A 25,856-nucleotide genomic window follows, 5' to 3' on the forward strand; every position below is an offset into this window, starting at 1 on the left:
CCTTTCTTTGACGCAGATTTCAAGCTTCTGATAGATATACCATACCGTTGGTGAAGCGACACGTCGAGAAACTGCTAGCAGCGTTTGTGTTTCAACAGCCGGTAACTGTGGGTCGTGGTATTACATCGATGTAGGTCTGTCGTGGGATTGTGGCCACGCACCCTCTCCCAGGAAGCTTTCTCGAGTGACTGGAACGGTAAAGCTTGTAGGGTTCTGCTAGAAGTTTAATTATCCATTCTGGATGCACAGTTGGAGGATCATGAGCATCTCAGACATCTTCAGGTTCTGGTATGAGTCGTGGTGGCAGGGCTGCTTTACCGAAGAATCTAAGTTTTTGTGTGCGTGTTTTGTATTGGTGTGCGACAAGGTGTACTGTATGTATTATGGTGATACAGAATAAAAAAAAAAAGAAAAAAGGGTGATCTGTTCACGGAGGCAGGTAACTATTACTTATCGAGTAAGGTACAGAGACTCTAGCAGTGACCAAACTGCAAACAGCCAACATCCTTACAATACCACAATACCAACATCATACCCTTTTCCGTATTACCACGCCCCCTTGCTAATTCGCCACAGCCTCTTCATTTTTCTCAGGAACTCTCTCAAGCCTCTTTCGATCTTCTTTCTGATCTCGACTTGGATCGTCTAGCGTTCTTGTTTTCGACTCGACTTTGACTTCAATCCTCCTCTCCGTCTGCCCTCAGAATTCGCTGCTTGAGAATGTATGTGACCTCTGCCTCTTGTCTCTTCCCTCTTCCCTCTTCTCTCCCCCCGCCCACAGTTTCTTGCCTGCCCGTCCGAGCTTGCGGAACCTGTTCTTGGGCCTCGCTGGTCTCCTACACTCGTTACAACTTGTCCCATCCCACAACATCCAGCTAGTGTCTCTAACACAGTTTCAGATCTCGAAACTTCCTTCCGCCTTTCTCGTTCCCATCAATACCTGGGCCCTCTATTCGCCGTCTTTTAGCAACTCCGTCAACGCCATAATGCCGACGCCACTCCCTTCAAGTTTTGCTTCCGCCGCCGCTGGCAACACCCAAGACTCCTCAAGCAGAAGAGGCGATGGATCTACCGGCGGAGAATGGTATGCGGATTAATCCAGACGTTATCTTATTGACTGTTCTCTCTCTTTTCTTGGAGGGGGGATTCCTATCGAAGATTCATTTTCGTTATCGATTTGATCGAGAATTTTTTTTTTCTTCCTAGTCTAACCATCCTGTTTTAGGTCTCGCACTCGCATGAATGGAGCAACACAAACCTTCCGCCGTCCGTCAGTTGCTACGAACCCTTCTCACACTCGAGATCCAAACCAACCTCCATCCGCTACCACTCCGACTGGCGGTGCCTATAACTCGCACATGTCCTCGAATTTCCCCTCCAGCGCAGTTCGTAACGGAGTGTCTAGCGATACTCGGTACTCAAAAGATCAACTTCTCAGTCTGTACAAGGTTCAGCGCGAGTCTGGGATTTTGATTAAGAATGTCGCCGAATATTTTGTGGCCGACTGGAATCCCCACATTGAGCCATCCCCGCTGAATGGAGCTTGGGGAAAGCGGGATGACCATAAGGATAATCCGTCTGGACCTGAAGTGTGTTGGGATCATGGAGGGCAGGTTGAGCCCTTGGGGCTAGTGGATATGACTGATGATGAGAAAGAGGTTGGTTTTTTTTTCTCCCCCCTTCTCTTCTTCCCCCGTTCTTTTACTAGATCCAGTGCTGAGTATGCAGTCATTCTCCCTCTCGGTCAATTCCCCGCTTAAGCCTCCCCCAACGAACGCTTCGAAAGAAAATAATACAGGTACTGGAGGAGCACCAGGGCGCAAAGCTTCGATTTCTTACCCCCAAGGCAATGCGAATACATACAACTCCTCGTCCCCTAGCACGGCAAGGGCGGGTCCCAGGCGCCGGGAAACCGGCGAATCGACTGGGAATCCTATGTCCCCGACGGCTGGAGGCTCTCGCTTTTTCCGGGACGAACCTACTACGTCGACTCCACCTCCATCCCTCCTACGTCGCAAGACCGACTTTCGGGACACTACCACATCTAGCACCAAGTGGGAAGAGAAGGAAAAAGAAACTCAAACTCGAGAGGCAGCGGAAGCTACTTCTCCATTTGGTTCTTTGAAGCGCAGTTCGACCAATCCTGTGGCACTAGGTGGTGGTTCGAATTCTCCGTGGCCGTCAGCTTCCCAAAACGCCAATTTTTCGCCGATGGGAGCTTTTGGTGCGTTCTCTTTGGGGACCGGTGCTTCGCAAACCCCAACAACAGAAAAGAAACCGGGGTTCGGTAGCCTGCGCGGTGAGAGTCGGTTGAAGGGCTTGTTTTCGAAGGATAGCTCCGAGGACATGCAGTCATCCATCAAGGAGAAGCCGTCTTTGAGCAATCTGGAGCGTCTAGGTGAGAATGAGACAGAAAAGCGTTCGCAATCACCCTGGGGAGAAAATTTCAAAACACGTGCTAGCCGAAGCGAAACGAACCCCTTTCCGGATGAACCTCGTAGCGGAAGCGCGGCGCTCGGAGGCTCTCAGGACGTTAGTGCGCCACCCCAGACAGTCGACCAGCTTGGGTTCTCTGCCTTTGGGATGACCTCCAGCATCCCTGGCTTCCGTGAGTTGATGCAGAGCCATGAAAATTCCCGCAACCCTACCCCAAACCTCTTAGGCCAAGAACCTACAAGTCCTACTAATACGAACCCGTACCAGAGCCCCCACGGCGATAGAGGGGATGTGGATGATGTGGATACTGATGGATCGGACATTCAAACCACTAACCACCCTGGGCTCAGTGGCTTGCGCGACTCGGCCGCCTTTGGTTCGATCCGTCGCGTTGGATCTGGAATGGACTTGCCTTCCGTTGACCGTAGCCAGACCTCAAGCGTCACCGGTAACCGCAGCTTTTCAAACCTCGGCGGCCTGGCGGGACTGGGGTCTCTTGGGGCTGGCTCAGGATGGCCGTCGAGCGGTGCGGTTGGAACACCAACCAAGGAGAGGTCTGCCTTTGTCAGTGGCTTTGGTGACCCGATATTTGGCTCAATGGCTGACCTCCAGTCCCCAAGCCTGTCGACTTTGGGAGGAGGTGGCCTGTTCAGCCCTCATGCTGGAATCTCGGGCACAGGAAGCATTGGCCGATCAAGCAAACTAGGATCACTCTTCCCCCAGGCCATGCAGGAACAAATTCAAGGTGAACAGGCCAGACAAGATCTAGGCGGCCTGGATGACATTTCTCAGCAAGCAGGTGAGGTCCAGCAAGGGGATAAACCCGGTCAAACCACACAGCCTGCAACCACTTCCACTTCCCAGACCCCCGTCTCCGCTGTTGGCTCCATCCCAGCCATGGCCCCTGAAGCTGCACAGGCTGGTCAGATTCCTGGAAGCGCTGGTGGTTCGGTTCCTGCGGCTCAGCAGCGGACCATGGTGATGCCGGATCGGATGCGTTGGATCTACCGGGACCCCCAGGGCAACATTCAGGGTCCCTGGACTGGTCTTGAGATGCATGATTGGTTCAAGGCAGGCTTCTTCAGCCCTGACCTACAGATCAGAAAGCTGGAGGATCCGGAGTTTGAGCCATTAGCGCAACTAGTGCGACGCATTGGCAACTCACGGGAGCCTTTCCTGGTTCCACAGATTGGCATTCCCCATGGACCTGAACCGACTCCCAATACCTGGACAGGTAGCACCGCTGGCGCCGCTCAACCTCCTTTCCCTGGCAGCTTCCCAAGCTTCGGTACCACGCTAACCGCTGAGCAACAAAATGCCCTAGAGCGCCGAAAGCAGGAGGAGCAGTACCTGATGGCGCGCCAGAAGGAACATCTTGCCCAGCAGCAAGCGCTGATGAAGCAGATGCAATTCCAGGGCGTCCCTCACGGCATACATCCTCATCAACTTCAACACCACTCGAGCGCCCATAGCCTTCATAGTCAGCCTAGTTTTGGCAGCATCGCTTCCCCTGTTGGTTTCCAGCCATCCCCTATCCAGGGTCCTATGCAACAGCAACAACAGCAGCAACAGCAGCAGCCTGGATCAGCTTTCTTTGATGGTGCTGGCCCGATGAGACCAAACCCTCTGCCAAATGCCGGCCCCCAGATGATTGGCACCGATTTCCTGAACACCAGCCAAGATCAGCTCCCTACGCTCCTTGATCGCCTGAACGTGACCCGACCTGACCCTTTCGCCTTTGGTAGCCCCGCTTCTTTTTCTGCTCGCCAGCCGGACAACTTGTTTCATTCCCAGCAGGTGGCAACTATGCTTCAAGACCGAGCTCGACTGCAGCAGGAACAAGAGCAGTATGACAGCGCACAAGGTGACAGCTTGTTCGACCAACAGGCTCGTGAGGAACGACTCCGGCAATTTCACGCACTGAGAATTCAGGAAGGTGAATTCGGCCTACGAACTGCCGAGGGCTTGCCTACTCATCCGACATCTCAGCCAACTGAACTTGAGTCAAGCGTCGCCGAGCTAGAAATAGTTGAATCTGTAGTCGAAACCGAAGAGCCTATCCTGACTCTTTCCCAGCAGGTTCAGAAGGCGGCCTCTGCTCAACGACAGCAGCAAGAGCAGGAACACCAGGAGCAGAAAAGCCAGCAGCAGCAGCAACAACAACAACAACAGCAGCAGCAGGCCCAAGCCGCTAGTGATATCGCGTGGGCTACCAAGGGTGATTCAGCGATGCCACAGCCATTCCCTCCCCCACCCTCCGCTTCACCCCTCCCAGCTCCGGCAGCCCAGCGCAACCGCCAGAATGTCGCTGAATCTCTAGCGGCCAACTCCCGTTCGCAGACCCAAACCCCTGTGGAAGCCCCTACGACCTCGATCGCCCCTTGGGCTAAGGAGGCGAACGAGATGCCCAAGGGACCGTCCCTCAAGGAAATCCAAGAAGCCGAGGCCCGCAATGCTGCACAGAGAGAAGAACTGGCAGCGGCCGCTCGTCGCGCCCAGCTTCTTGCGGAACAGGAGCGTCTCAGCCAAGCTGCAGTCCAGGCACCTGGTCTCCCATCCACTGCTAACTGGGCGAGCGCTGGATCCCCCGTGGCTCCTGCTGCTTCGGGATCGGTGTGGAATAACAAGACCCAAACCCCTACGACTGGTGCTGCAAAGAAGACTCTGGCTCAGATCCAGAAGGAAGAAGAGGCCCGTAAGCAGCGTCTAGCGGCGGCGGCGGCGGCGGCGGCGGCTGTTGCGACCCAAAATGTTACCAGCCATTCACCCGTTCCTTCCTCTGTCGGCAAACGCTATGCTGATTTAGCCAGCAAGGCTCCGGCTGTGTCCTCTGTCAGCGCCGCGAGCTCTGGCGCATGGACCACGGTTGGTGCTGGCGGTAAGGCCAAGGCACCACCTGCGGCACCCACCGGGCCTCGCTCGGCCAGCGGTTCCATTCCTGGTGCGGCAGTCTCCCCAGTGAGGCCAAAGCCAGCCACGATTATTAGCACGCCTGCGCGATCCTTGCCTGTGAGCAGCGCATCTTCCAACCCGAACCGGGCTATGGAAGAGTTTACCAAATGGGCCAAGCTCACACTAGGCAAGGGGCTAAATAGCAACATCAATGGTAAGCTACGCCTATATCAATTACGGGGTTTCCCAAGGCTTGAAGGCTAACTTTTTTTTTTTTTTTTTTTAACCAGTGGATGACTTTGTTCAGCAACTGCAGCTTCTTCCGGCGGAAACGGAGATCATTTCGGACTCGGTTTATGCCAACTCCCAGACGCTCGATGGACGGCGGTTCGCCGAGGAGTTTATCCGACGACGCAAGCTAGCTGACAAGGGAATTGTCGAATCCGTGGCGGCCAGTGCTCTGGCGGAGCAGAAGAACGGCGGGGGCTGGAGCGAGGTAGCTAAGAAGGGGTCATCAAGCGCACCACGGGAGGAAGACACCAGCAGCGCGGCTTTCAAGGTGGTTGCACCTCGCAAGAAGGGCAAGCGGTGATATGACTCATTTGGACGAGGCATGAAGTGAAGATAATGAGTGATGTGATGCATGTTGTATTGGACAGACAGAACAGAGCTTTGGCATAGTGCTGCATAACTGAGGGGGATTTTCTCCGCAGTTCATATATTTATTAGTTAGTGACTCATTACTCACCCACTGTATTATATCCACATATAACCACTGGTTTCCTCTGTAAACTGCACCTTTCTTTTCTCAACTTGTTTTGCTTTGACATCCATCCAGGTTATCGCTGACTTTGCAATGGCCGGTCCAACACCATTTGGTGCTCCCATGAAGGAGCTCTTCCTGATCGATGAGGACTTTCGGAATCTCAACCACGGTACGGTACCCTATTCCATTATACCGCGGTATACTAAGAGATATTTAAAAAAAAAACAAAAAGGCTCCTTCGGCACCTACCCCAAAGCCATCCAAAAGGTCTTCCGCGATTATCAACACGCCTCTGAAGCCCGCCCCGACGTCTTCCGGCGCTACACCCAACCCAAAGCCATCGTCGCAGCCCGCACCGCCATCGCATCTCTCCTGCACGTCCCCCCCGAAGAATGCGTCCTGGTCAAGAACGCCAGCACGGGCATCAACACCGTCCTCCGCAACCTCCTCCCCTTCACCCCCCGCGACGTGATCATCTACTTCGATACCGTCTACGGAGCGGTCGAGCGCTCCCTCGTGGCGCTCTGCGAGTCCACCGCGCTCCAGCATCTCCGCAAAGTCGAGTACACGTTCCCGCTGGCGCATGGCGAGATCGTGCGGCGGTTCCGCGCCCTGGTGCGCCAGCTCCGCGACGAAGAGCACCTGAACCCCAAGCTCGCCGTCTTCGATACCATCGTCAGTATGCCTGGCGTGCGGTTCCCCTTTGAGCAGCTCACCCGCGTGGCCAGGGAAGAGGGCGTGCTGAGCGTGATTGATGCCGCGCATGGCGTGGGCCAGATTCCGTTGGATTTGAGTGTGCTGCAGCCGGATTTTTTTACGACTAATTGTCATAAGTAATGTTTTCTTTTTTTTTTTTTTCTTTTCTTTTTCTCTGCAAGTCAAGTTGTGAAGTCAAGTCATCGCTAACGAGTCCTTTCCCCCCCCCCCCCCCCCCCGGGATCAATAAAGATGGCTCTATGTTCCTCGTGGCTGTGCCGTTCTCTACGTTCCCCGGCGTCACCAGCACCTTATCCGAACCACCCTCCCAACATCCTGGGGCTTCATTCCTGCCCCCGAAAGCGCGAAATGGGCCGCTGGCTTGCTCGCGTCAACGGTCGAAAGCGACCCAGACCAGTCTGCGTTTCTGAGGTTGTTCGAGTTCGTCGCTACGACCGACGACACCGCGTACTGCTGTATCCCGGAGGCGATCAAGTTCCGGGAAGAAGTCTGCGGCGGCGAGGAGAAGATCTACGGGTATCTGGAGGAATTGGCGAAGGAGGCAGCGGATGTGGTTGCCCGGATTCTAGGGACGGAGGTTTTGAAAGAGGAGGAGGAGGAGGAAGGGGAGGAAGGGAGTCGTTTGATGGCTTGTGCCATGTCGAATGTTCGATTACCTGTGAGGATTGGTTCGGGCCAATTCGTGGCGGAATCTGGATCCGGAATCAAAGTAAGGAAAGATGCTCGTGGAGAGGTGACGGTTAGCTGTGAGGACGTGGGCCGCTTGTCAGGCTGGATCCAGGACCAGCTTGTCGAGAGAGGTACCTTTGTGCCTGTTTTCGCCCACGGCGGTGCCCTCTGGACCAGATTGAGCGCGCAGGTGTATCTGGACATAAGCGATTTCGAGTGGCTAGGTGGAGTGCTGAAGGAGATTTGCAGCGAGATTTGAGTATCTTGCTACTCGGGTCACATCATATAGTTCAATTATACACATACACATACACACTAGGTGATAGTAGTAGAGTGTACGGAGTCTAGGGTCAGAAAGGGATAGTACGCCGTCTTCCATCAAAAGCAAGTCCCGTACACCTTGCCTCCAATAGCTCCTCAGCCTCCAGTCCATCTCTACAACGACAAATCGGTCTCCCCACCTCTAGCGACCCTGTGACAGCATTCTTCAGCGAAACAAGAGTAGGAAAAAGGGAAGAACTGGTTGAAACTTTGATCATTAGGGGGAGGGAAATCAGTGTAGATTCTCTTTCATTCAGCGTTGCTCATTTCATACATACAAAATGTGTATGTCCTTTCATTCGTCACATCATACGCCCGCTTGTTTTTTTTTTCTTTTTTCTTTTTTCTTTTTTCTTTTTCCTTGCGCGGACTAGTCTATCCTTCAAATGGTTATTTAGGCTCAATCAATATGTTCATAGACAAAAACAATATCACTGGGAGGGAGGGGAAGAAACAAAATATCTCAAGTCCCCCCGCCAAATCGATTTCGAACCCATCCTGCCCATCCCCCCGGTCCTTCGCCGCCACGGCTGGCCCGGCGGGGACGTGAGTCCGACTCTTCATCAGTCGTGTTCAACGATGGGTAAACGCTAGACCGGGACGAGCCCGAGAGCCGTCTCGTCCCAGAGGTCCCTTCGAATCTGCATGAAAAAAGTGAAGCGATCATCAGCGATTCAATCTGTCAGCGAGAGTCGGGGATGCGGGCGCGACTTACGGCGTCGTCGTAGTGTTTAAATCCGGCGTCGTGGTCAGGTCAATGCTCCGGCGACAGTGTGGGCATGTGTTGTGTTGGTTCAGCCACATCTCAATGCATGGTGCGTGGAACCAGTGTTGGCAAGGAAGCACGGTGACCTCGTCGCCTACCTTAACAGAGTCCATACATATGGAGCATTCCGCCTTGCCCTCACTACCAAGCATCTCTTGATCGACTGCTTTTTTGGGAAGCGACCGGATGGCATCCGGCGTGGCTGGAGGAGGCGCTGTCCGGTTGCCGTTCTGTTCCACGAGTTGGGAGATGACCCGATCCAGCTCTTCCTGAGAGTATACCGCATCGCCATTCCGTTCTAGATTCAACAAAGCCGACAGAAGCGCGAGGGGCGTGGTGCCAGCCATCCCGCGTACGCCTGGTCCAGTGCCCACGTCGGTCCGGAACAATTCCAGAATACTACAACGTTATTAGAGACCCCCCCCCCACAAGGCCGTTAGGTTAGGATACATGGGAGGGGAAACGTACTCGCCCAACGTGCGCAGAGGAGTCCCCATCGGCTGGGGTCCATCTGCATCCCGAGGAAACAAACCGCCGGTCGGGTGATACTCCGTTTGCCGAGTTGCGGCATGGGGGGGCTCAAAGTCATCGTTCGTGTCGAACATCCTCCCCGGGGATCGAGGTCTTTGTTGTGATGCGTGACCGAGAGGGCGGTTGGCGTCGGTCATACTTTGGAAAAAGGAGTCTATGCCGCGCACAAGCGGATCCATAGTCACATCTCTTTGCGAGCCTGAGGGTCTGCGGGGAAAGCCATGGGTATAGGTGGTACTGGAGAAGGTAAAGCGACCGTTGGGGGATCGATAAGTGCGTCGAGTAAATCCGTAGCCCGGGTTCGTTGTTTCCCATCCACTAGGTTCATCATCATCATCATCATCATCCTGGTGAGCCCAGGGGTCATGATCCATCCATGGATTGGCTGGAGGAGGAGGGGGGGAAGAAGGCGACCGTTGGCGGGGGACGGAAATGGGAGGATCGGGATGAGAATCCAGCTCGGGGTCTGGATCGGGAGGAATTTCAACCTGCGCGGGGTCAGTCTCTTTCACAAGGATAGACAGAGGATCCACGGACGATCTCTGTAAAGTCAGAAGAACACCGTGGGCATTCTAGCTCATGCTCACTGCGCGGCCACACATAGCCACAGGCATGACACAGCATGCGATCGCCCGTATCAGCCATGATGGGAAGGGTAGACGAGCAGATAAGGAGGAAGGACGGATGAGAAAATGAGATGAAGAAAGGAAGAAGAGACCAGGGAGAGACAAGGATGAAAGAGAGAGGGGTTGAAAGCAACGAATAAGGCCAATCAATCACTTCAAGCAATGAAGGCGATGCTCATGGTTTCAAAGTCACTGGTCAAGCGCCAGTCCAAGCAAGATCATTTTGGCCTCTACAGCCAGGGGAAGACTCTATATAGGGGAAGCCGATAAAAGAAGAGTAAAAAAGAAATCAACCAGAAAAGGCAGCATCAAATCCAAATCCAAATCCAAATCCAAAGCAGTGGTTGAATGATGATGAAGGAGATTCCAAGAGATGGATGGATGGATGGAGGATCATTCGAAATGACGTTCAGTTAACCGCGGCTGTGGCGCAGTTATCCTGCCTTTCGTTCCAAGCTACTCTTCTACGTGTAGTTTCTCGAGCAAGAGGGAAATAAGGGAAATGAAGAAATAAATACGAATAGATTATTATAATCTCCAGTCTCAAGCCATCTCTTGTCCTGTGTTATCAACAGAAACGCCCAAAGAACATGACATGCTAAACCAGACCCAGACAAAAACACAACTCACACAACGAAACCAGCAGGAAAAGAACAAGAGCAGGAGATGGATATCATCGTCTTCGTCGTCATCATATATACAGACCCCTCCCCAAGCCCCAGACCCTAGATCAACCTCGATCCGTCGCTTTATCGCTTTGATCCCCGGAAGAGGATGCCTCCCACCACCCCCGCCGCAAGGGCCAAGCCTCCGATGATGGCAATACCCACGAGGCCTTCGCGGGAGACTTTGTCATCGATCAAGGTTCTCAGACTAGCCGACTGCAGGTTACCCGGTTCCCTGTCTAGAAGCAGATCATTGTAGCGACGGGCTTCTCCGTAGTTGCCCAGTTTGTAGTTGCCCAAGGCCAAGTAGTAAAGACACTCACGACGTCGTTCGGGGGAGGCGCGGAAGATCTCGGATAGCAGGCGGACACCCTCTTGTTGTTCAGACCGGGAATTGGATTTGATCAGGCCCTAAAAGGATGTTGTGAGCGGAGAAGAGAGAAGAAGAAGAAGAAGAAGAAGAAGACGACGACGACGACGACGACGAAAAGAAAAGAAAAGAAAAGAGCAGGCAGCATACCCAGGCGTAGTTGAATTTGGTCTGGACGCCCACGTAGTCGCCTTCTTTTTCATATTGAGAACGTAGAACCTGGAGCTCTGCAGGTTTCAATGGGCTATGGATCGATTAGCATCTTGTGCCTTGATTCGAACGCACATGAAGAGACGAGAGGAGAGACCTTTCAGCATCAGCGGCATCTGTGGACCAGTCAGTACAGCTTGTTCTTCACTTCTCTTTGTTCTTCTTCTCACTGGACCAGCAGGAGAGAAGCAACATACAAGGAAGATTGGAAGAATTCATCTTGCTGGCTATATAGAACTTGCGATCTTCAGCTATGGTATGGATACTTTCTTTCGAAAGGGTTAGAGGAAAAGAAAGCTGGAAGTACAGTAGATGAGGCGGTGCATGTGGGACTGTGGCGGTTGCCCTCCCAACCGTATTTGTAATACCAGACAGTGAAATATACAAACGTCTGCGAATCTGCGAATACCTTCACTTTCTGTCCTTTCATCCCAAAGAACAAGCCAGCAGCCACCATGTTGCTCGACGAGAATCCAGCCGATGTAAGCTTCTCCCCCGATCTCTCGCCCAGAATCATACTAACTTATCAGCTCATCCACCACACAATCGGCAACTTCAACATCCAACCCGATAAACAAGCCGTCTCCCGTGTCAATGACTCCCTCACCACGCTGCAGCAGTCTCGCGACCTGCGCATTCGTGAAGCCGAATCCTCTCTGCGGAAACTCTCTCGCCATCTCCAGTCTCTGAGCACCCAACATGAAGAGGCCGTTATCGCCCATGACGCGGGGAGACACGCCGCCGCGATGGTCGAGCTAGACACGAAGAAATTTCGCATCGCCAAGGCTGCGTCTGAACTAGAGATCGAAAGCGAACGACTCGAGAGTGAACTCGAGATGCTAAAGGATCGACTGGCGGATCTTGAGGCTCAAGGACTGGAGGGTGATGAAGTGACGCGGCGAGAGCGAGAGGCCGATGATGCTATTCTGTACGATAGAAAACTCCTCTTTCTTTCTTTCTTTCTTTCTTTCTTTCTTTCTTTCTTTCTTTCTTTCTTTCTTTTTAAATGTGGCTGCTGCTAACGAACCAGACTCCGATTGAAAATCTACCGGTCTCTTGGTATCGATATCGAACCCGACGACGCAGGCATCTTCACCAAGGCCGTTATCCGCAACAGTCGCAAGGGAGACGTACATGTCGTCAACCTGGACCCCAAATTCTCGCGCTTCTTCTACTCGAACTATTTCTGGTCAACGATGCAGGGTTAGCCCGGGCTCTTTTCTTCTTCTTCTTCTTCTTCTTCTTCTTCTTCTTCTTTTTTGGCGTCGGGAGTATGATATGGTTATAAATATAGGATAGATACCCAAATGGCATTTTGATCCGTTCTCATTATTATACATATTTACCGTCTATAATGCAATTACGTATATCCAAGTTATAGTGATTGTACAAGATGCTTCACCACCGCCGCCCTCTCCTCCTCCGAGAGCATCAACGGCCTCGTCCCAGGAACCAACCTCTCCACCACATCCAACATCTCCTCCTTGGACAAGCCCACCACTCCATCTTCCTCCCATCGCTCCATCCACTGCTCTCCCAACCGTTGCATCTGCTCCTCAACCTCATCCATCCCCAAGACCTCCCCCCCTTCCCACGTCAAAGCAACCTCTTCCTCCTTCTCCCCCCGCGCAATCGAATACCGCACCTCAACCCCCAACCCCGCCATCCCCAGCTCCTCCTGCACCCTCGCATTCCACAAAACCTGCCTTAACCTGCCATCCCTCTCCATCATCATCCACACCAACGGCACCGTACTCCGCCCCAATGCACCCCGTACCCCCTTTGTCGCCTCCCGCGGACTCACCACCACCCCGACAACCCGTCCCTGCGCCGCCGCCGCCGCCGCCGCCGCCGCCGCAACCCCCTCCACCTCCCGCACAACGCTCGGCCCAATCTTTGTCTTCAGCGCCTTGCATTGCACCACTGCCCGGACCGCAGGACTCGTCACCGGCCCCGCAGCGTGCCATGTCCCCGTGAGATCGATGCCCGCGTCATCGCGTCCGCCGATCCGGTAAAGATTGAACCCTGCGCGGCGCAGGTGTTTCTGCACGGTGTATTCGTAGTGGGTGCCTTGGTAGAGTGTACTGGCAGTAGGGAGATTTGTGCGTGTCGCGTATTGGAGGAAGGATTGGAGATCGGAGTGGGAAGCGGAGGGAGAGTTGGGCGGCGGTGGAAGGAGGAAGAGACGACGGGTAAAGGGGGATATTCCTGTGAGAAGGGATCGAGTTGAGATCATTTTAGTTATTTCAATGCCTATAGTGTGATGGAATGAATCTCTGGTATATAGTTAGAATTTGCGCAAAACATTTACATAGTATAGTATAGTTAGTATATATAGTTAGTTATAAGTTTACGAGTACATAAGGCGGTGACTATGTACATATACCTAGGTACATATAACTTCCACATAACCTCTTTACAGAGTCCAAATAGTTAACATAGTCAGTCTATCGCCAATAAGAAGCAAAGCAAATACTCCATCCATCAAACACACAACAACACACCACAGAAAAAGAAAGAAAGAAAGAACGAAAGAAAGAAAATCACAAATCACCATGGCAGACATCTTAACCCAACTCCAAACCTGTCTTGACCAGGTACCCCCCCCCCCCCAATCTCATCTCATCTCAATCTCCTCCAGAAATAACCAAACTAACACCACCAAGCTCGCAACCCAATTCTACGCTACCCTCGGCTACCTCACCACCTACCACGACAACTCCCCCGCCACCCCTCCCCCAAATATCCCGGATGCCGCTCCGGCCCTCGCCAGAATCCAAAAGAACTCGACGAACCCGCCTATCCCAGCGGGGGCTGCTACAGTCGTTGCGTCGCAGCAGGCTTCTCCGCCACCGGCACCGGGTGCTGTTCCGTCAGTAGGAGTTCCAGGGACAGCGACAGGAGGAGGAGCGGATGAGGGTATTGTCGATCCCTCGTTGCCTCCGCGTCCGGATTCCCCGCGCACGTTTGCGAGTCGGCAGCGGGAACTTGCGCGCGATCTCGTGATCAAGGAGCAGCAGATTGAGTATTTGATTTCTGTACTTCCCGGGATTGGGTCTTCGGAGGCCCAGCAGGAGAAAAGGATCCGCGAGCTAGAGGGGGAATTGAGGCTTGTGGAGGAGGAGAGGGAGACGAAAATAAAAGACTTGCGGAGGTTACGGAGGAGGTTGGAGGATGTTTTAGGGGCCGTTGAAGTTGGAATTTATGGAAGGAGATAAGTTTACTTTGGTTTTGAAAACGAGGGGGGGGGGGTGGCATCTTTCTTTTATTAGCGCTCAAGGGTGACTTGCGTCGTACTATCTCTTAATAATTAATCTAAATCGAATGTGTGAATGAGGAAAAAAGAATGGGAATGATAAAACCTGGGTATCAAAGTGCAAATCCAAACCTGCAAGAAGAAGAAGAAGAAGAAGAAGAAGAAAAAAAAATCATTTGAATAAACTGCGGTATTCCTTCATCCGCTGCTCTTGAACGTCCTTTTTATCCAACTTCCCCCGACTCAAGGACATATCGGCGAGCTGCTGCTTTCTCTTTGCCAGCTCGAAGATCTTCTCCTCAATACTATTCTTCATCAGGAACTGTACCGTTGTCACCGCCCGGTTTTGTCCCAGTCGATGCACCCGGTCAATGGCCTGCGCCACGGCGGCGGGATTATACTGTGGCTCCATGATATAGACGTGCGATGCTGCTGTAAGATTCAGGCCGACCCCACCAGCTCCGATAGTGGCCAGGAGCACGGTAATTCGGTCGTCAAGGCGGAAAGTCTCCAGCGCCTTATTGCGGGCCGCGAGGGACATGGTCCCATCGAGTCGCGTATATCCTGTCAGTCCGTTATCCCGCAAGGCAATCTCAATCAGATCCAAATGGGAGGTCCAAGCTGAAAACACAACACTCTTCATCGGGGGCTCCCCGGGAGGGAGCTGTTCGCTTGCCTCTGCCGTGGATAAAAGGTGGTTTATGAGTGCTTTCGTCTTCGTATGGGGACCTTCATACTCGCCCAGAGTCTTGGCCTGCTTCCGACTCTGCTTCGCTTGGGCTTGGTTCATCGTGTAGTCCTGCAAGCCGCCCACGGTGATCGTCGAGTATGATGTCGGAATCCAGCCGTCACACACGGAGCATTTGATATCGTAAGACCCCGGGCCTCCGGTTTGCGCGTCAAAGGCTTGTTGATAAGGGGAGAAGCAATCCGGGCACATAATATCAAAACAAGGCAGAATCACCGCAATAGCCGCTGTTCCAGGAACCGTAGTGCCGTTGCTGTCAGTATTCGGTTCCTCCAAGCGTTTGCCACAGACAGCGCAGGCGTCAGCGGATGATTCTTGCATTAGGGTGAACATTTCGTATGCTTTCTTGTCCGATACTCCGGTGGGATCGCTAGACCCCTCTTCGAGGTCGATAGCATCATGTACGCTCATGCCCTTGATTCTCCTCCGCTCGTCATTATCTAGAAGCTCTTTCCCATGTGCGCTGACCTGGCGAAGAATCATCATTGCCTTCAGAATGTGATGGTACATTCGGCCTTTCATTCGATTTTTATCCTCTCCCGCGATCACCTGCATCATCACGTTGGATTCCCTCCGTAGGAATTCGTGCAGCTGCTTCTCGGGCTCAGAGAACTCCAACATGACCATCTTATCTTTCCGCTCCGGAAGGTTGATCTTATCCTTGACTCGGCGGAGGGTGAACGAGTCTACTAGGACGCGCAAGCTGGCCAGAACTGTGGCATCGCCTGTTTTGAACCGGCTAAGAATGTGCATTCCAAATCGGCCTCGGTCATCATAGGGAAATAGTCGCAGAAACTTGGTTACCGACAGCAAATCCTCCAGCCGGTTCTGGATCGGGGTGCCCGTAACAGACCAGTGGCGCTGTGAGTTCAACTTAAAGATCGCCTGCGTTTGAGCGGCGCTTTGCTCCCGGATTGTATGGGCTTCATCCAGGACGATTCGAAACATATTCATCTTTAGGAGCGGGCTCATCCCGGCCCGCTTCGAGCCGCGGCCCGAAAGCTCACTCAGGACAATACTATACGTGGTAATCACCAGGTCATACTTGGAGAGTTCATCAACGCTAGAAGTTCGAGAGGATCCGTGAAACACGTATGACGAAACAGCATTATCTTGTAAATGCTCCTTGATTTGGGAAACCCAGTTGTTTACGGTACTGAGCGGGACCACGAGGACAGTAGTCTTCGTGTTGCGGATACCTGGCAAGCTGCGAACTAATCCAGGCGGGGGGATCGTATTCGCCCACTCTCGAGCCTGGTCTAATGAAGACACGACCAAGGATAGAATGCTCAGCGTCTTTCCGAGACCCATCATGTCGGCTAACAATCCACCCAAGCTTTGAGGAGGCTCTTCTTCCATCACCATACCACTGATAATCTCACGGTACCGTTTCGCCCCATTTGCACGATATTCCATTCTCCAAAGGGAGTTGTTGTCTTCTTCCTTAGGCCCAAACTTGCGAGGTTTTTCCTTCTGTGTCATGTACCAGAGGGCCTGTTTCTGGTGCCGGAGGAGGGGGGTTGTTACAAGTGATGGAGGTTCCATTTCGGGAATATTATCGGCACTTTGAAGCTGATCGAACATCTTCATCACAGCATCGCTGACCTCTTCAGCTGTCCGCACTTCGTAATTGACTCCGGCTCGATTCCGTTGAGGACCCCCAGGCGCCCAAGATGTTTGTATTCGGCGTCTCTCTGCGTGTGGGTTGAACACAGGAACTCCCTGCTCCACCGAAAATGGAGTGGCTAGCCAAACATTATGCTGGCCTAGATGTTTCCCGACTATTTCGGCATCTTTGCGGAGACCGTACAAATTGATAGATGCTCGAAAGAGCGACGAGCAGGGAGACCAAGGAATCTCGTTGGGCAATTTCTTTCGAACATCCAGTCGACCCGTCACATCCATCTTTAAAGCCGGGGAATCGAGAAGTGGCACAATCACAGCAGCTGTCTTTGCATCAATGGCGCCAAATATCTTCCCGTGCGGATCTGAGATGTCAATTCGGTGGTTACCCAGGCCCGCCTGTCGATGCACTCCCAACTTCATTGAAGGCCAGTCGTGTGCAGAATCCCCAAAAATAGTTTGTACAGCCGGTTTAGGAACCATGACCGCTTGGATCATGGCATTTTCTAGCTTTCCATAACATACTCTTTGAATGCTAAGATTATTTGAGCCGGTGACCTGAAGTTCGTCGTCGTCATTGTTCCCCGCCGAGCCATCTATATCCCCTAGTCGTTAGCACGTTGTTTTTTTTTTTGGGGGGTAATTCAAGTCACCATCACTTACCAATGGTCAAATCAACAACATCGGGTGTAATCGCCAGGGAGGTTGATTGTTCCTGGTCATCATCCTCCTTCATCCATTCTCCTAGCCCATTGTTACCCGTTATTGGTCTTCTGTTAGCCTTTGAATGTCCATCCTTATCTGTCCTCTGTCTCTTGTGAGGAAGGGTTGTACGTCGATTCACTCCATACATATCCTCGATCATGTTTCTATGGCGCAAATCGAAATCACCGTTTAATCCAACCTGATCTGCGCTCCGCTTGCCGTCACTAGACTCTGAGCCCGAAGGAGTCGTAAATTGAAAATTGAGATCCAGTTCTGTCTGGTTATCCGGTAGAGGAGAGGAACTTGCACTCGTCGATCCAACCGAGGACGGGTTCTGCGATCGCAACATGGGACTACCGCGGGAGGCGGACGGCGGGCGCGGCAGGTTGAGAAGATGGTGTGCGGCAGAAGCGGTCTCTTGGGGTGCTATTGGGGAGGGTACACCACGCTGTTGATTGTTGACTCCCTGCTGGCCTATTCCTTGAATAAATGAGCCTTCTGCATCAGAGCCGATGGGGTCTTCGATAGGAGTGGGGGAGGGTCTGAACAGCGGGAAAAAGGGAAATGAACGTTCATCCTGGGTTCCAGACGTAGCGCATAGTTCATCGCAAAGCTCAGATTGTAGAGGAGGGGTCTGTAGATCATTACCATTCTTCTGGAGTTGCTTTTTGTAGGCCCGAGGGTCCAGGAGCATGGCGGCGTGGGATGCCATGGCTCCTTCCCTGCCGCGGGTATTAAGATATGGGAGGGTGGTGAGAAACTCGCAAGTGGGTCTTCAATACAAATCAAGCGCGAGGAAATTAGAGGATCAAGTAGTAGAAGGAGGCATCGAGGAGGGCTCGAGGGCGATAAAAGCCGTGGGGGTTGCTATTTCAACCTTATCGGAAGGGATAGGACTCGAGAGCAAGGCGGGAAGTGCAGATGGTGGCGAAAAGGAACGCAGAGCAGTTCTTCAAGAGGAGAACTCTCTCTTAGCCACGGTGGAAATCGACAAAGGAAAGGAGGGTTGCGAAGAACAGAGGAAGAAGTAAGGAAGAGAACGAGAGTGTATTAAGTGGAGGTCATGCATGCTTCCTCGAGTGTGATCATTGATGTGATTGTCGCCAAGAGCAAGATTCCGATCGAGATAAGATTACGGTGTAAGCTCGATACGGGTAACTAGAGTTTCTCACCACGGCCTCACTTTGGCCTCACTCCACAGTCACTCCAGTTGATCATGGGTCTGGATTTTATTATATCTTGAGTTGGATTGGAAAATCGATGGCCATTTTCTCCGGGATCACGGTTATTAGTAGAGAAGCCGGCGGAATGTCTATATACAGTACAACGTTATGGTAGATATTTTCCCAACCAAAGCCCCACTCCTCGCAGCTACCGGACTCCTCATGCCAGTTTTGCCATAACAAAGACGCTAAATAAAAAAATATATGATGGTGAAATGAAAGTCATAAGAATGTGTGTAATGGTGGTGGTAGCGGAGGTGGGGAAAAGTAAGGAGATGAGACTCTCAAGTCTAGTATAAAACATATCGCCAAGAAATGAAGAAAGAGAGAGGGAGGGGGGAGAAGAGAAAATTGAGAAATGGAAGCCTAGCACCAGGTAAAAACGGGGTTTTTGCTCTTGACGGCCTCCAATCGTTCAACAATCACTTTGCGCTGGTTTCCTTCCATTCCCTCGGCAGCTGCATAGCCGAGATCACCTTCCAGGTCGTCGCTGCTCCAGATCAGGTGGGCCCCCCGCGCCCGCTGGACACAGAGTCATGCTTTTGGTGCTTGTTACCGGGCCGAGGAGGGAGTGAGGGCCAGTTGTGGTCCTCGTTTCTTCCGTGACCGGGTTCATCGTTGCTATCTCGGCTCAATCCGTAATCGGTCGAGCTGGCAGTTGGGGCAGGTCCAGAATCCCGCGAATTGCGGCCACGCGAGAGCTCAAATCTATTCGGGTTAGGTAGTTCGTTGGTGGGTGAGCCAAAGCCGATCAGATCTTGGTCGGCTAAAGACATGGAAGCGCCAATGTCCATCTCCTCGTTATCTGGATCGTAGCGGTCATAACTCCTGAAGTGGCGCCTCTGGCCCTCCGTTGATGGGCCGCGGAGGGGAATTGCGACAGGGACATCCACTAGGTCATCCCAAACACATACACGAGGTCGTCGGGTTAGCTCCAAAGGGCCATGGTCTGGATGCTTCAATGTTTCCACCACGTTCCATGCTTGACCCTTCATAACTGCAATCTGTCGAGCAAACATGCTCTCCTTGAAATCATCGTCCTGTGCAAACACGCGCCGTAGTGCCATTTGGGTGCCACTCCACCAAGCGGTCGAGGTCAGGAGGGGAAGGAAGTGATCACGGGTTTTCTGAGAAAAGGGCTGTCCAATGAGAGAGACGGGCAGGAACAACCAGCCAAATGGAAAGCTTCGCCACTGGGAAATGTTAGTGAGGTGTAGATTTTAACTGTAAGTAGCGGGAAAGGGGACGAACAGCATCAGGATGTTTCCATGGCCACGATAAACTATTGTCAATGGCTCCGATTTGAATAGATGCTTGGGGCTCTTGGGAATTCAAGGGTGTTCCCGTGCGGCTTACAGCCACCATTGCCTCGTGTCGTCGATACGGATAGGAAGGGGTAGATGCTTTAGCTGAGTTGACAGAGACTGGACGGGCAGGAGGTAGGTGGTCATCATCTTCTTGGTCATGATGGACCCCATTCGGTTTTGGAGGGTCAGCAACAATTGAAACCTCCTCCGTATTCCAATCAATCTTGATCATCCAATTATCCAAGCCACGATCTGTGTTGCGCATGATGTAATCCAGGATAACCAGCTTCTCCAATTCTTCCCTAAAGGACTGTTTCAGAGCCTCTGTCCAGTGGAATCGTCGTTCCCTGCTCTCTGTTTGGGGTGAAGGGGTGCGGGCGGCATATCCATTCCCGAACCCCTCCTCATCCTCATCGTCGGACTGCATCCCGGACGGACGACAAGACTCGTTCCAAGGTCGCTTCTTGCGCTTCGGTGCGTCCTCGGCGCGGAATCCCGTGTTAGTCTGATCAGGCCAAGGATGGTCTCGGAGAAACAAATTGGCGTCCTTGTAGCCCTTCAGGAAAACCTGAAAGCTGCCGGCCTTCGGAGGAAGAGATTTTTTGCCCATCCAGGCCTTTCTCCTATCCCAAAAGTCATAATAGAACGATTTCGACGACAGCCACACAATATCCGTATAAGGGACTAGGTTAGTGCGGAGGCGGTCGTCCAGCACATAGGCTGCAGCTTCGGAGACGTATGACAGGTTGGGAATCAAACAAGCACGTCCAAAAAAACAAGGGAATAGGTTGCGGTGAATCCACTTGGTCCATTTGGGGTTACGAGATGCATAAGGCTCCTCATCCTTCGGCTTGAAGACGCCAACAACCTTACCTTCACTGTTCCGTGCAAAGTAACTGCCTGAACTTCCTTGGGAGATCATCCGGGGATGCACACCCAACTCAATGGCCAGCCGGACACTCTCCACAACTTCCTCGAATCCCTCTCGGGCCTCCCGCTGAGCGGTTTCAATTTCCTCCGAGTCCAGCTCCTCAGCGGTTATCGGTTGGACACCATTGGGAGCTTGGAAGACAGAGTGGTATATTTCCAGCTTCTCCTCCTCCAATGTCTTTCCCTTGACGCGGTGGATCTTGAACTTGGAGGCAATCTCCTCCGCCCAGCGCTCAAGACGCGCATTGATCGCTTTGATGTCTACTCCAGAATTCCTCCGCGCTTGTCGGTGGTGTCCACTCAGTCTCCGGCGATATTCCGTGGGGGGAGCTACAGCCGCAGACTGCATCTGGGCTCGGGACGAGATGGGAGCATATTGAGGGGCGGAATGGGAAATGGTGTTTGATGGTTGTCGCAGGTCATCGTCATCGGAGTAGTCGTACAAGTCATGAGCTCTATCTTCCTCCTCCTGGGCCAGGCGGGCATAACCGGACGTCGCAGGTCGATTACCTTTGGGCATGGTTCTAACAAAAGGAGGAGCAGGCGAGAGAAGAAAGGCGAATGAAAGGCGAGAAAGAGAAGTTGCAAATTAAGGGAAAAAAAAGTAGAGGGAAACAAGCAGCGGGTACTTCAAGGCATTACTGGTTTCCAAGTCCGGGGTATTAGAAAAGGGGAGCGACGAAGAGAAGACAAGGGGATGAATGGATCAAAATAAGAGAGGGGAAGATGATAGCCTATGGCTATGACAAAGTAGAAGATGGCGAAGAGAGAAAGGAAGCAGTCGATGGAGCCAAGTCCGTCATTCGTGGTTGATATTTGGAGAAAAGAAGGAGGAAGAACCAGCGCTGCAGGAGGCGAGGAATAATTGCGGCATACCTGTAGTTACCTTATAATACGTGGTAATAACTTGCCAATTAACGAACTTACAGTGACCATTTCGTTACGTACCAACTTTACAGCGCTTTGGGCCCTATAGGCCAGGCGGCGACGTTTTAGACTGTACTGACTGGCCCAGAGAGCACGGGATTGGTAATTACCACGTATCGCACCGCCACAGGTGTCAGGTGTCGAACTGCTCCACCAAAGCTTCAGGATTGTCGACCATAATAAACCCCCTGAAACGGAATGAGGAACCACACAGGATCCTCGCCGTAATCATCCTTTCATCGACTGGAATGGCCATCTCGAGCTAGGCTGGTTTTTACCAAGGTATGTTCAAGTATAAGAGTGGGATACACATATGCGACATATCAGAAACCCGAGGTTACCACCTCATAACATACGAGACATACTGATCCAGCCCCAAGACCACCAGACTTCCCTTCTCTGGGTCAATTCCAAAGGTCTCGTACAGCTTCCAATGGCCCTCATGGTACGAAATATCATCCACGAAGGTCTTTTCATAATTCCAGCCTTTCATCTCATCATATAGCGGAACACTTCGGGGAAAGGTATGCGGCGTTTCACACCAGAAGCTGGAGGAATATACAGAATGAGCTCATTCTTGTTCTATATAGAAGAATAACAGATGTTTCCGTATGTATCTCATATGAGATGAGGCACTTGACATAATACTGTCCTAATTAACTAGTACTTCTTACATCAATGATTCAGTCATGGAAAGAACAACAGTGAATGTCGACCCCTACTCATTATCCTTTAGAGCCATATAAGCAGCTCTTAACTTTTCCTATTTCTTTGATATAGTCAATTAACCAGAGATAGACAGGCTCTTATATGACTTAGCTACAAGAGTAAGGCATGCTTTTGGCCATTATAGGTAATATCAAATCATCGCTTGATACGCTCCTCTTCATAGTTACTACCTAGGTAATATAGATGTACAGTGCATACTCAGCGGCTGCCGAAGTATACACCGTCAATCATAATCCTCAGCTCAATTCCCCCCATACATGATAAGAATACCTGTCCCCTACTTGGTACCACGGATTTCAAGTAGAACCTAGGCTGCATAAAAGGTGCAGGTACATATCTCTAGATAGGGCTGTTCAAGGGGGATAACTTGGCTTACTTATGTGAGCTCATGTCAGCACTGTAGATGTCTTTGATCCATTTCTTTAGTGTAGGCATTTTCAATTTCAAAATCAACCCCGTAAAAGAACATTCTCTACGCTATGTGTAGAGAAAGAGAGAGAAGGAAAAAAAATGTTCCACAGATTTTGATCAATAATCGTCGATGGTCTCCGAACAGCGTGCGATACGAGGCCCCCCGATATATTTTCATCCGATCACCCCAATCTATCATCCCATTTTCTTTCCATAGTGCCAGTTTTATTATTATCATTCCGGTTGTTCCTTTTTCGCTCCTCAAACGTCTTCAGGAATACCATTCATTTCTTCTTGCCCGCTTTCCATATACCCGGCTTACAAGCCTATCAGGTCTCGTCTGGGTCTCTGCGGCTCGGTTTCCTATCTATCGGCCTCGTCCCAGATCTTTCGCTCGTTATCCTTCCAGATACCGGGAAGAAAACGACTTTACGAGATCAACAGCGACAAGAAAAGGGAAAAAAAGATCAGACTCTTCTCGTTCTAATTTTCCCCTTCCATCTCCGCAAAATCTCTCTTGCCTTTTATCTGATTCCGACGGGTGGACGAGACCTCGAGGACATTCCATATCATCCCTCCTCCCTTTTTTACGTGGCTGGTCCCCCCTCGCAACGACACGCAATCTTCCTACTTCCTCCGCTGCATATAACCCTCATAATAAATTCAATAGCGGCGCGATTGACTAATTGACCTCGAACATCCTTCAATTCGGTCATCTGAGGCCGAGTTTCTAGCAGGTTCTCTACAACCACTTCCACACTGGCTTCGCTTCTCTTCCGGGCGTCGCCCATCGACCCGGCCCTTCATCCCCCATCGCCCTCGACCTCGCAATCAAACGACCTCCCGTATAATCCTCCGTCGTCCTCCATTGACAGCCAGTCTATATCCCGTCAGTCGACAACGGATACTGCGCCTGGGGCATCGTCAGCATCGTCACAGTATTCCACGACACTCCCCGAGCTGGCTTCGAGTTCACTGGAGAAAAGTCCGGAGGACAGCACCAGCAGTAGCAGCGGATTTCCCAGCTCTCTCGGCCCTTCACTACCTGGTCTATCCGTCCTCGCCTCGGTCGCATCCGCACCTACCTCGAATCTACGGTACGTATATCTCCCAGGAAGCTGCGATTTCCATCGCGATAGGAATTTGGGTTGGCCCTTGAATGGCATGGAGAAATAACACCAGGCTATTGGGGTCCATAGCCGTGTGCTATTCACTTGCCCACTATCTCTCTCTCGCGACTATCAGGACCATAATCAGCTAACAAGATCTCCCCTACGTTAGAACTTCGAGTAGCGATGCGCATCCCAGTATGGCTAATATGACTTACGCGACATCATCCCCGGCTGCAACTACTGGAGGACAAGGCAACAATCCGGTAAGTGACCCTTCATGCAGCATGATTGTTTTGTTTTGTTTTGTTTTGTTTTTTTTTCTCAATTTTTCCTTCATTTTTTTCCAATTTATTTTTTCACCCAATCTGTTATCAGCAGCCGATGGAGTCTTGGCACCGCACCGCTACCCGGCCTTATCACTGCAGCCCATCAAATCTCTCCCCCAATCTTATCAACCCTACGCTCTTCCTTCCATCCACTATCAGCGCCTCTTCTCCCACGAACCCCATCTTCTTCCTCCCGCTCTCACCTTCTGTCTCCTGCTTCACCCTCGGAAATAATCATGGCGAGCACCTTTGCTGATCAGAAACGTCCTCAATTACAGCCTATCTGCCAGAATTGCGGGACTTCCAAGACTCCCTTATGGCGCAGAGACGAACTTGGGTCCGTCCTTTGCAACGCCTGCGGTTTGTTCCTCAAACTCCATGGAAGACCCCGTCCAATCAGCCTCAAAACAGATGTGATCAAGAGTCGCAATAGGGTCAAGACCGCTGGGCAGGGGCCGAAGCGTAAAGTAAGTTCCTTGATCCTCCGAAAAAAATTTTGGGGCCTCCTCGATCCCACTCTTCGCGCCCGATGGTCGAGTAGAGATAACGGTCGCTAACACCCATATTCCACTCAAACAGTCTGGTAGCGCTGCCGATGGAAATGGCTTGTCCTCCTCCAGATCAGAGGCAGGCACTCCCCCGCTAGGCCCCCAGGTATATCGTCGCGCGTCGCGGAAGATGTCGCCGGGCCATTCAGACCGATCCAACTCCCCCGTCCCCCGAACGGAGACTCCTGGAATTCCTCCCATGCACCAGCCACATACCCAACAACACCACAATTCTAACATCGCGCCCCAGCATATGTTTGATAGTGTGACCCTCGAAAATCACACCCTTCCTCCCCCGAATTCTCTGCCTCCTGTTCAGCTACGTCAGCAATCTCCTACGTCTACATCTGCACCTGTGGATCGCCATCATGAATCCCCTCAGACCTACGAAGACCTCTTGGCTGCGAATACCTCGTTGAAGACTCGTGTGAGCGAGTTGGAGCTTATCAATGGCCTGTTCAGGGGACGTGTCGCGGAACTCGAGCAGAGCGATGCAACTGCGCGTCGGTCTGAGATGATCGTACGCGACTCGGAAGTGCGCCTGCGGCGGTCTCTTGATGAGGCTCAGCGCCGAGAGGAAGAACTCAAACGACGCATAGCCGAATTGGAACGACAATTTGTCGAACACTCAAATGATCGAAATCACTCCGCCCACGACAACCCTCTAGAGCCATTGGCCAAACGCATGAGGCTGTCTGATGTGGTGGAGCAACCCTGTAATTCCCCTGCCAGATCTCCCAAGAGCGTCTAAATCCAGGCGCTCCGAGGGTTTAAGTCTCCGTGGACCCCACGTATCGCTGAATGCTCTGGTCTCCTATGATCTTTTTGATACCCTTCCCAAGTCTTATCATTAGCCGGTTGTCTATCGACCGGTTATATATCGGATCAAAAATCACCTCTACTATGATCCTGTTTCCAGCCCCTTCCACATTTTATTTTTGTGTTCTACAACTTGTTTGCTATAGATCCATGCAACTATCTATACCTTTAATTCCGACGTGAGACGGGAGGAGAGCATGTTCAGACGGAGAACCACGGAGCC

At 51.9% G+C, this 25,856-nt stretch overlaps 10 protein-coding genes across 10 annotated transcripts; 5 read left to right on the plus strand and 5 right to left on the minus strand.

Moving 5' to 3' along the window:
- The first annotated feature begins 1,008 nt into the window (after positions 1 to 1,008).
- Positions 1,009 to 6,198, plus strand: P175DRAFT_0503123 (uncharacterized protein). The gene is made up of 3 exons (XM_040897551.1): positions 1,009 to 1,658; positions 1,729 to 5,542; positions 5,619 to 6,198. The coding sequence occupies exons 1-3, from the start codon at positions 1,239 to 1,241 to the stop codon at positions 5,918 to 5,920; spliced, it is 4,536 nt and encodes a 1,511-aa protein (XP_040750978.1). The 5' UTR covers positions 1,009 to 1,238; the 3' UTR covers positions 5,921 to 6,198.
- On the plus strand, positions 6,185 to 7,739 carry P175DRAFT_0494709 (putative aminotransferase family protein (LolT); the record flags this gene model as incomplete). Its single annotated transcript, XM_040896028.1, has 2 exons — positions 6,185 to 6,927; positions 7,043 to 7,739. 2 exons carry the CDS (start codon positions 6,185 to 6,187, stop codon positions 7,737 to 7,739), a joined length of 1,440 nt encoding a protein of 479 aa, XP_040750979.1.
- An 803-nt stretch (positions 7,740 to 8,542) lies between these two features.
- P175DRAFT_0417281 (putative RING finger domain protein) lies at positions 8,543 to 9,743 on the minus strand (the record flags this gene model as incomplete). The annotated part of the gene is made up of 3 exons (XM_040893086.1): positions 8,543 to 8,966; positions 9,036 to 9,586; positions 9,636 to 9,743. Coding segments are annotated over 3 exons (1,083 nt in total), but the record flags the coding sequence as incomplete, so codon positions are not given.
- Positions 9,744 to 10,228: 485 nt separating this feature from the next.
- Positions 10,229 to 11,188, minus strand: P175DRAFT_0517830 (mitochondrial fission 1 protein; the record flags this gene model as incomplete). Its single annotated transcript, XM_040899011.1, has 4 exons — positions 10,229 to 10,800; positions 10,910 to 11,003; positions 11,067 to 11,085; positions 11,167 to 11,188. 4 exons carry the CDS (start codon positions 11,186 to 11,188, stop codon positions 10,474 to 10,476), a joined length of 462 nt encoding a protein of 153 aa, XP_040750981.1. The 3' UTR covers positions 10,229 to 10,473.
- Positions 11,189 to 11,393: 205 nt separating this feature from the next.
- P175DRAFT_0503126 (kinetochore Spc24 family protein) lies at positions 11,394 to 12,223 on the plus strand. The gene is made up of 3 exons (XM_040897552.1): positions 11,394 to 11,451; positions 11,500 to 11,897; positions 12,000 to 12,223. Exons 1-3 carry the CDS (start codon positions 11,425 to 11,427, stop codon positions 12,175 to 12,177), a joined length of 603 nt encoding a protein of 200 aa, XP_040750982.1. The 5' UTR covers positions 11,394 to 11,424; the 3' UTR covers positions 12,178 to 12,223.
- A 172-nt stretch (positions 12,224 to 12,395) lies between these two features.
- P175DRAFT_0418855 (uncharacterized protein) lies at positions 12,396 to 13,166 on the minus strand (the record flags this gene model as incomplete). Its single annotated transcript, XM_040893093.1, has 1 exon — positions 12,396 to 13,166. A coding segment is annotated over one exon (771 nt), but the record flags the coding sequence as incomplete, so codon positions are not given.
- Positions 13,167 to 13,524: 358 nt separating this feature from the next.
- Positions 13,525 to 14,187, plus strand: P175DRAFT_0440582 (uncharacterized protein; the record flags this gene model as incomplete). Its single annotated transcript, XM_040894026.1, has 2 exons — positions 13,525 to 13,566; positions 13,636 to 14,187. The coding sequence occupies 2 exons, from the start codon at positions 13,525 to 13,527 to the stop codon at positions 14,185 to 14,187; spliced, it is 594 nt and encodes a 197-aa protein (XP_040750984.1).
- A 210-nt stretch (positions 14,188 to 14,397) lies between these two features.
- Positions 14,398 to 21,281, minus strand: P175DRAFT_0510830 (uncharacterized protein; the record flags this gene model as incomplete). The annotated part of the gene is made up of 7 exons (XM_040898545.1): positions 14,398 to 17,192; positions 17,260 to 17,820; positions 17,892 to 18,023; positions 18,664 to 18,712; positions 18,909 to 19,017; positions 19,053 to 19,717; positions 19,776 to 21,281. 7 exons carry the CDS (start codon positions 21,279 to 21,281, stop codon positions 14,398 to 14,400), a joined length of 5,817 nt encoding a protein of 1,938 aa, XP_040750985.1.
- Positions 21,282 to 21,887: 606 nt separating this feature from the next.
- P175DRAFT_0503131 (uncharacterized protein) lies at positions 21,888 to 22,208 on the minus strand. The gene has a single exon (XM_040897553.1). The coding sequence runs from the start codon at positions 22,179 to 22,181 to the stop codon at positions 22,026 to 22,028; it is 156 nt and encodes a 51-aa protein (XP_040750986.1). The 5' UTR covers positions 22,182 to 22,208; the 3' UTR covers positions 21,888 to 22,025.
- Positions 22,209 to 22,896: 688 nt separating this feature from the next.
- Positions 22,897 to 25,565, plus strand: P175DRAFT_0510831 (putative GATA transcription factor (AreB); the record flags this gene model as incomplete). The annotated part of the gene is made up of 5 exons (XM_040898546.1): positions 22,897 to 22,961; positions 23,563 to 23,925; positions 24,110 to 24,203; positions 24,545 to 24,733; positions 24,846 to 25,565. 5 exons carry the CDS (start codon positions 22,897 to 22,899, stop codon positions 25,563 to 25,565), a joined length of 1,431 nt encoding a protein of 476 aa, XP_040750987.1.
- Positions 25,566 to 25,856: the final 291 nt, after the last annotated feature.

Source organism: Aspergillus ochraceoroseus, assembly GCF_002846915.1.
Source record: "Aspergillus ochraceoroseus IBT 24754 chromosome Unknown P175scaffold_6, whole genome shotgun sequence".
Classification (NCBI taxonomy): Eukaryota; Fungi; Ascomycota; class Eurotiomycetes; order Eurotiales; family Aspergillaceae; genus Aspergillus; species Aspergillus ochraceoroseus.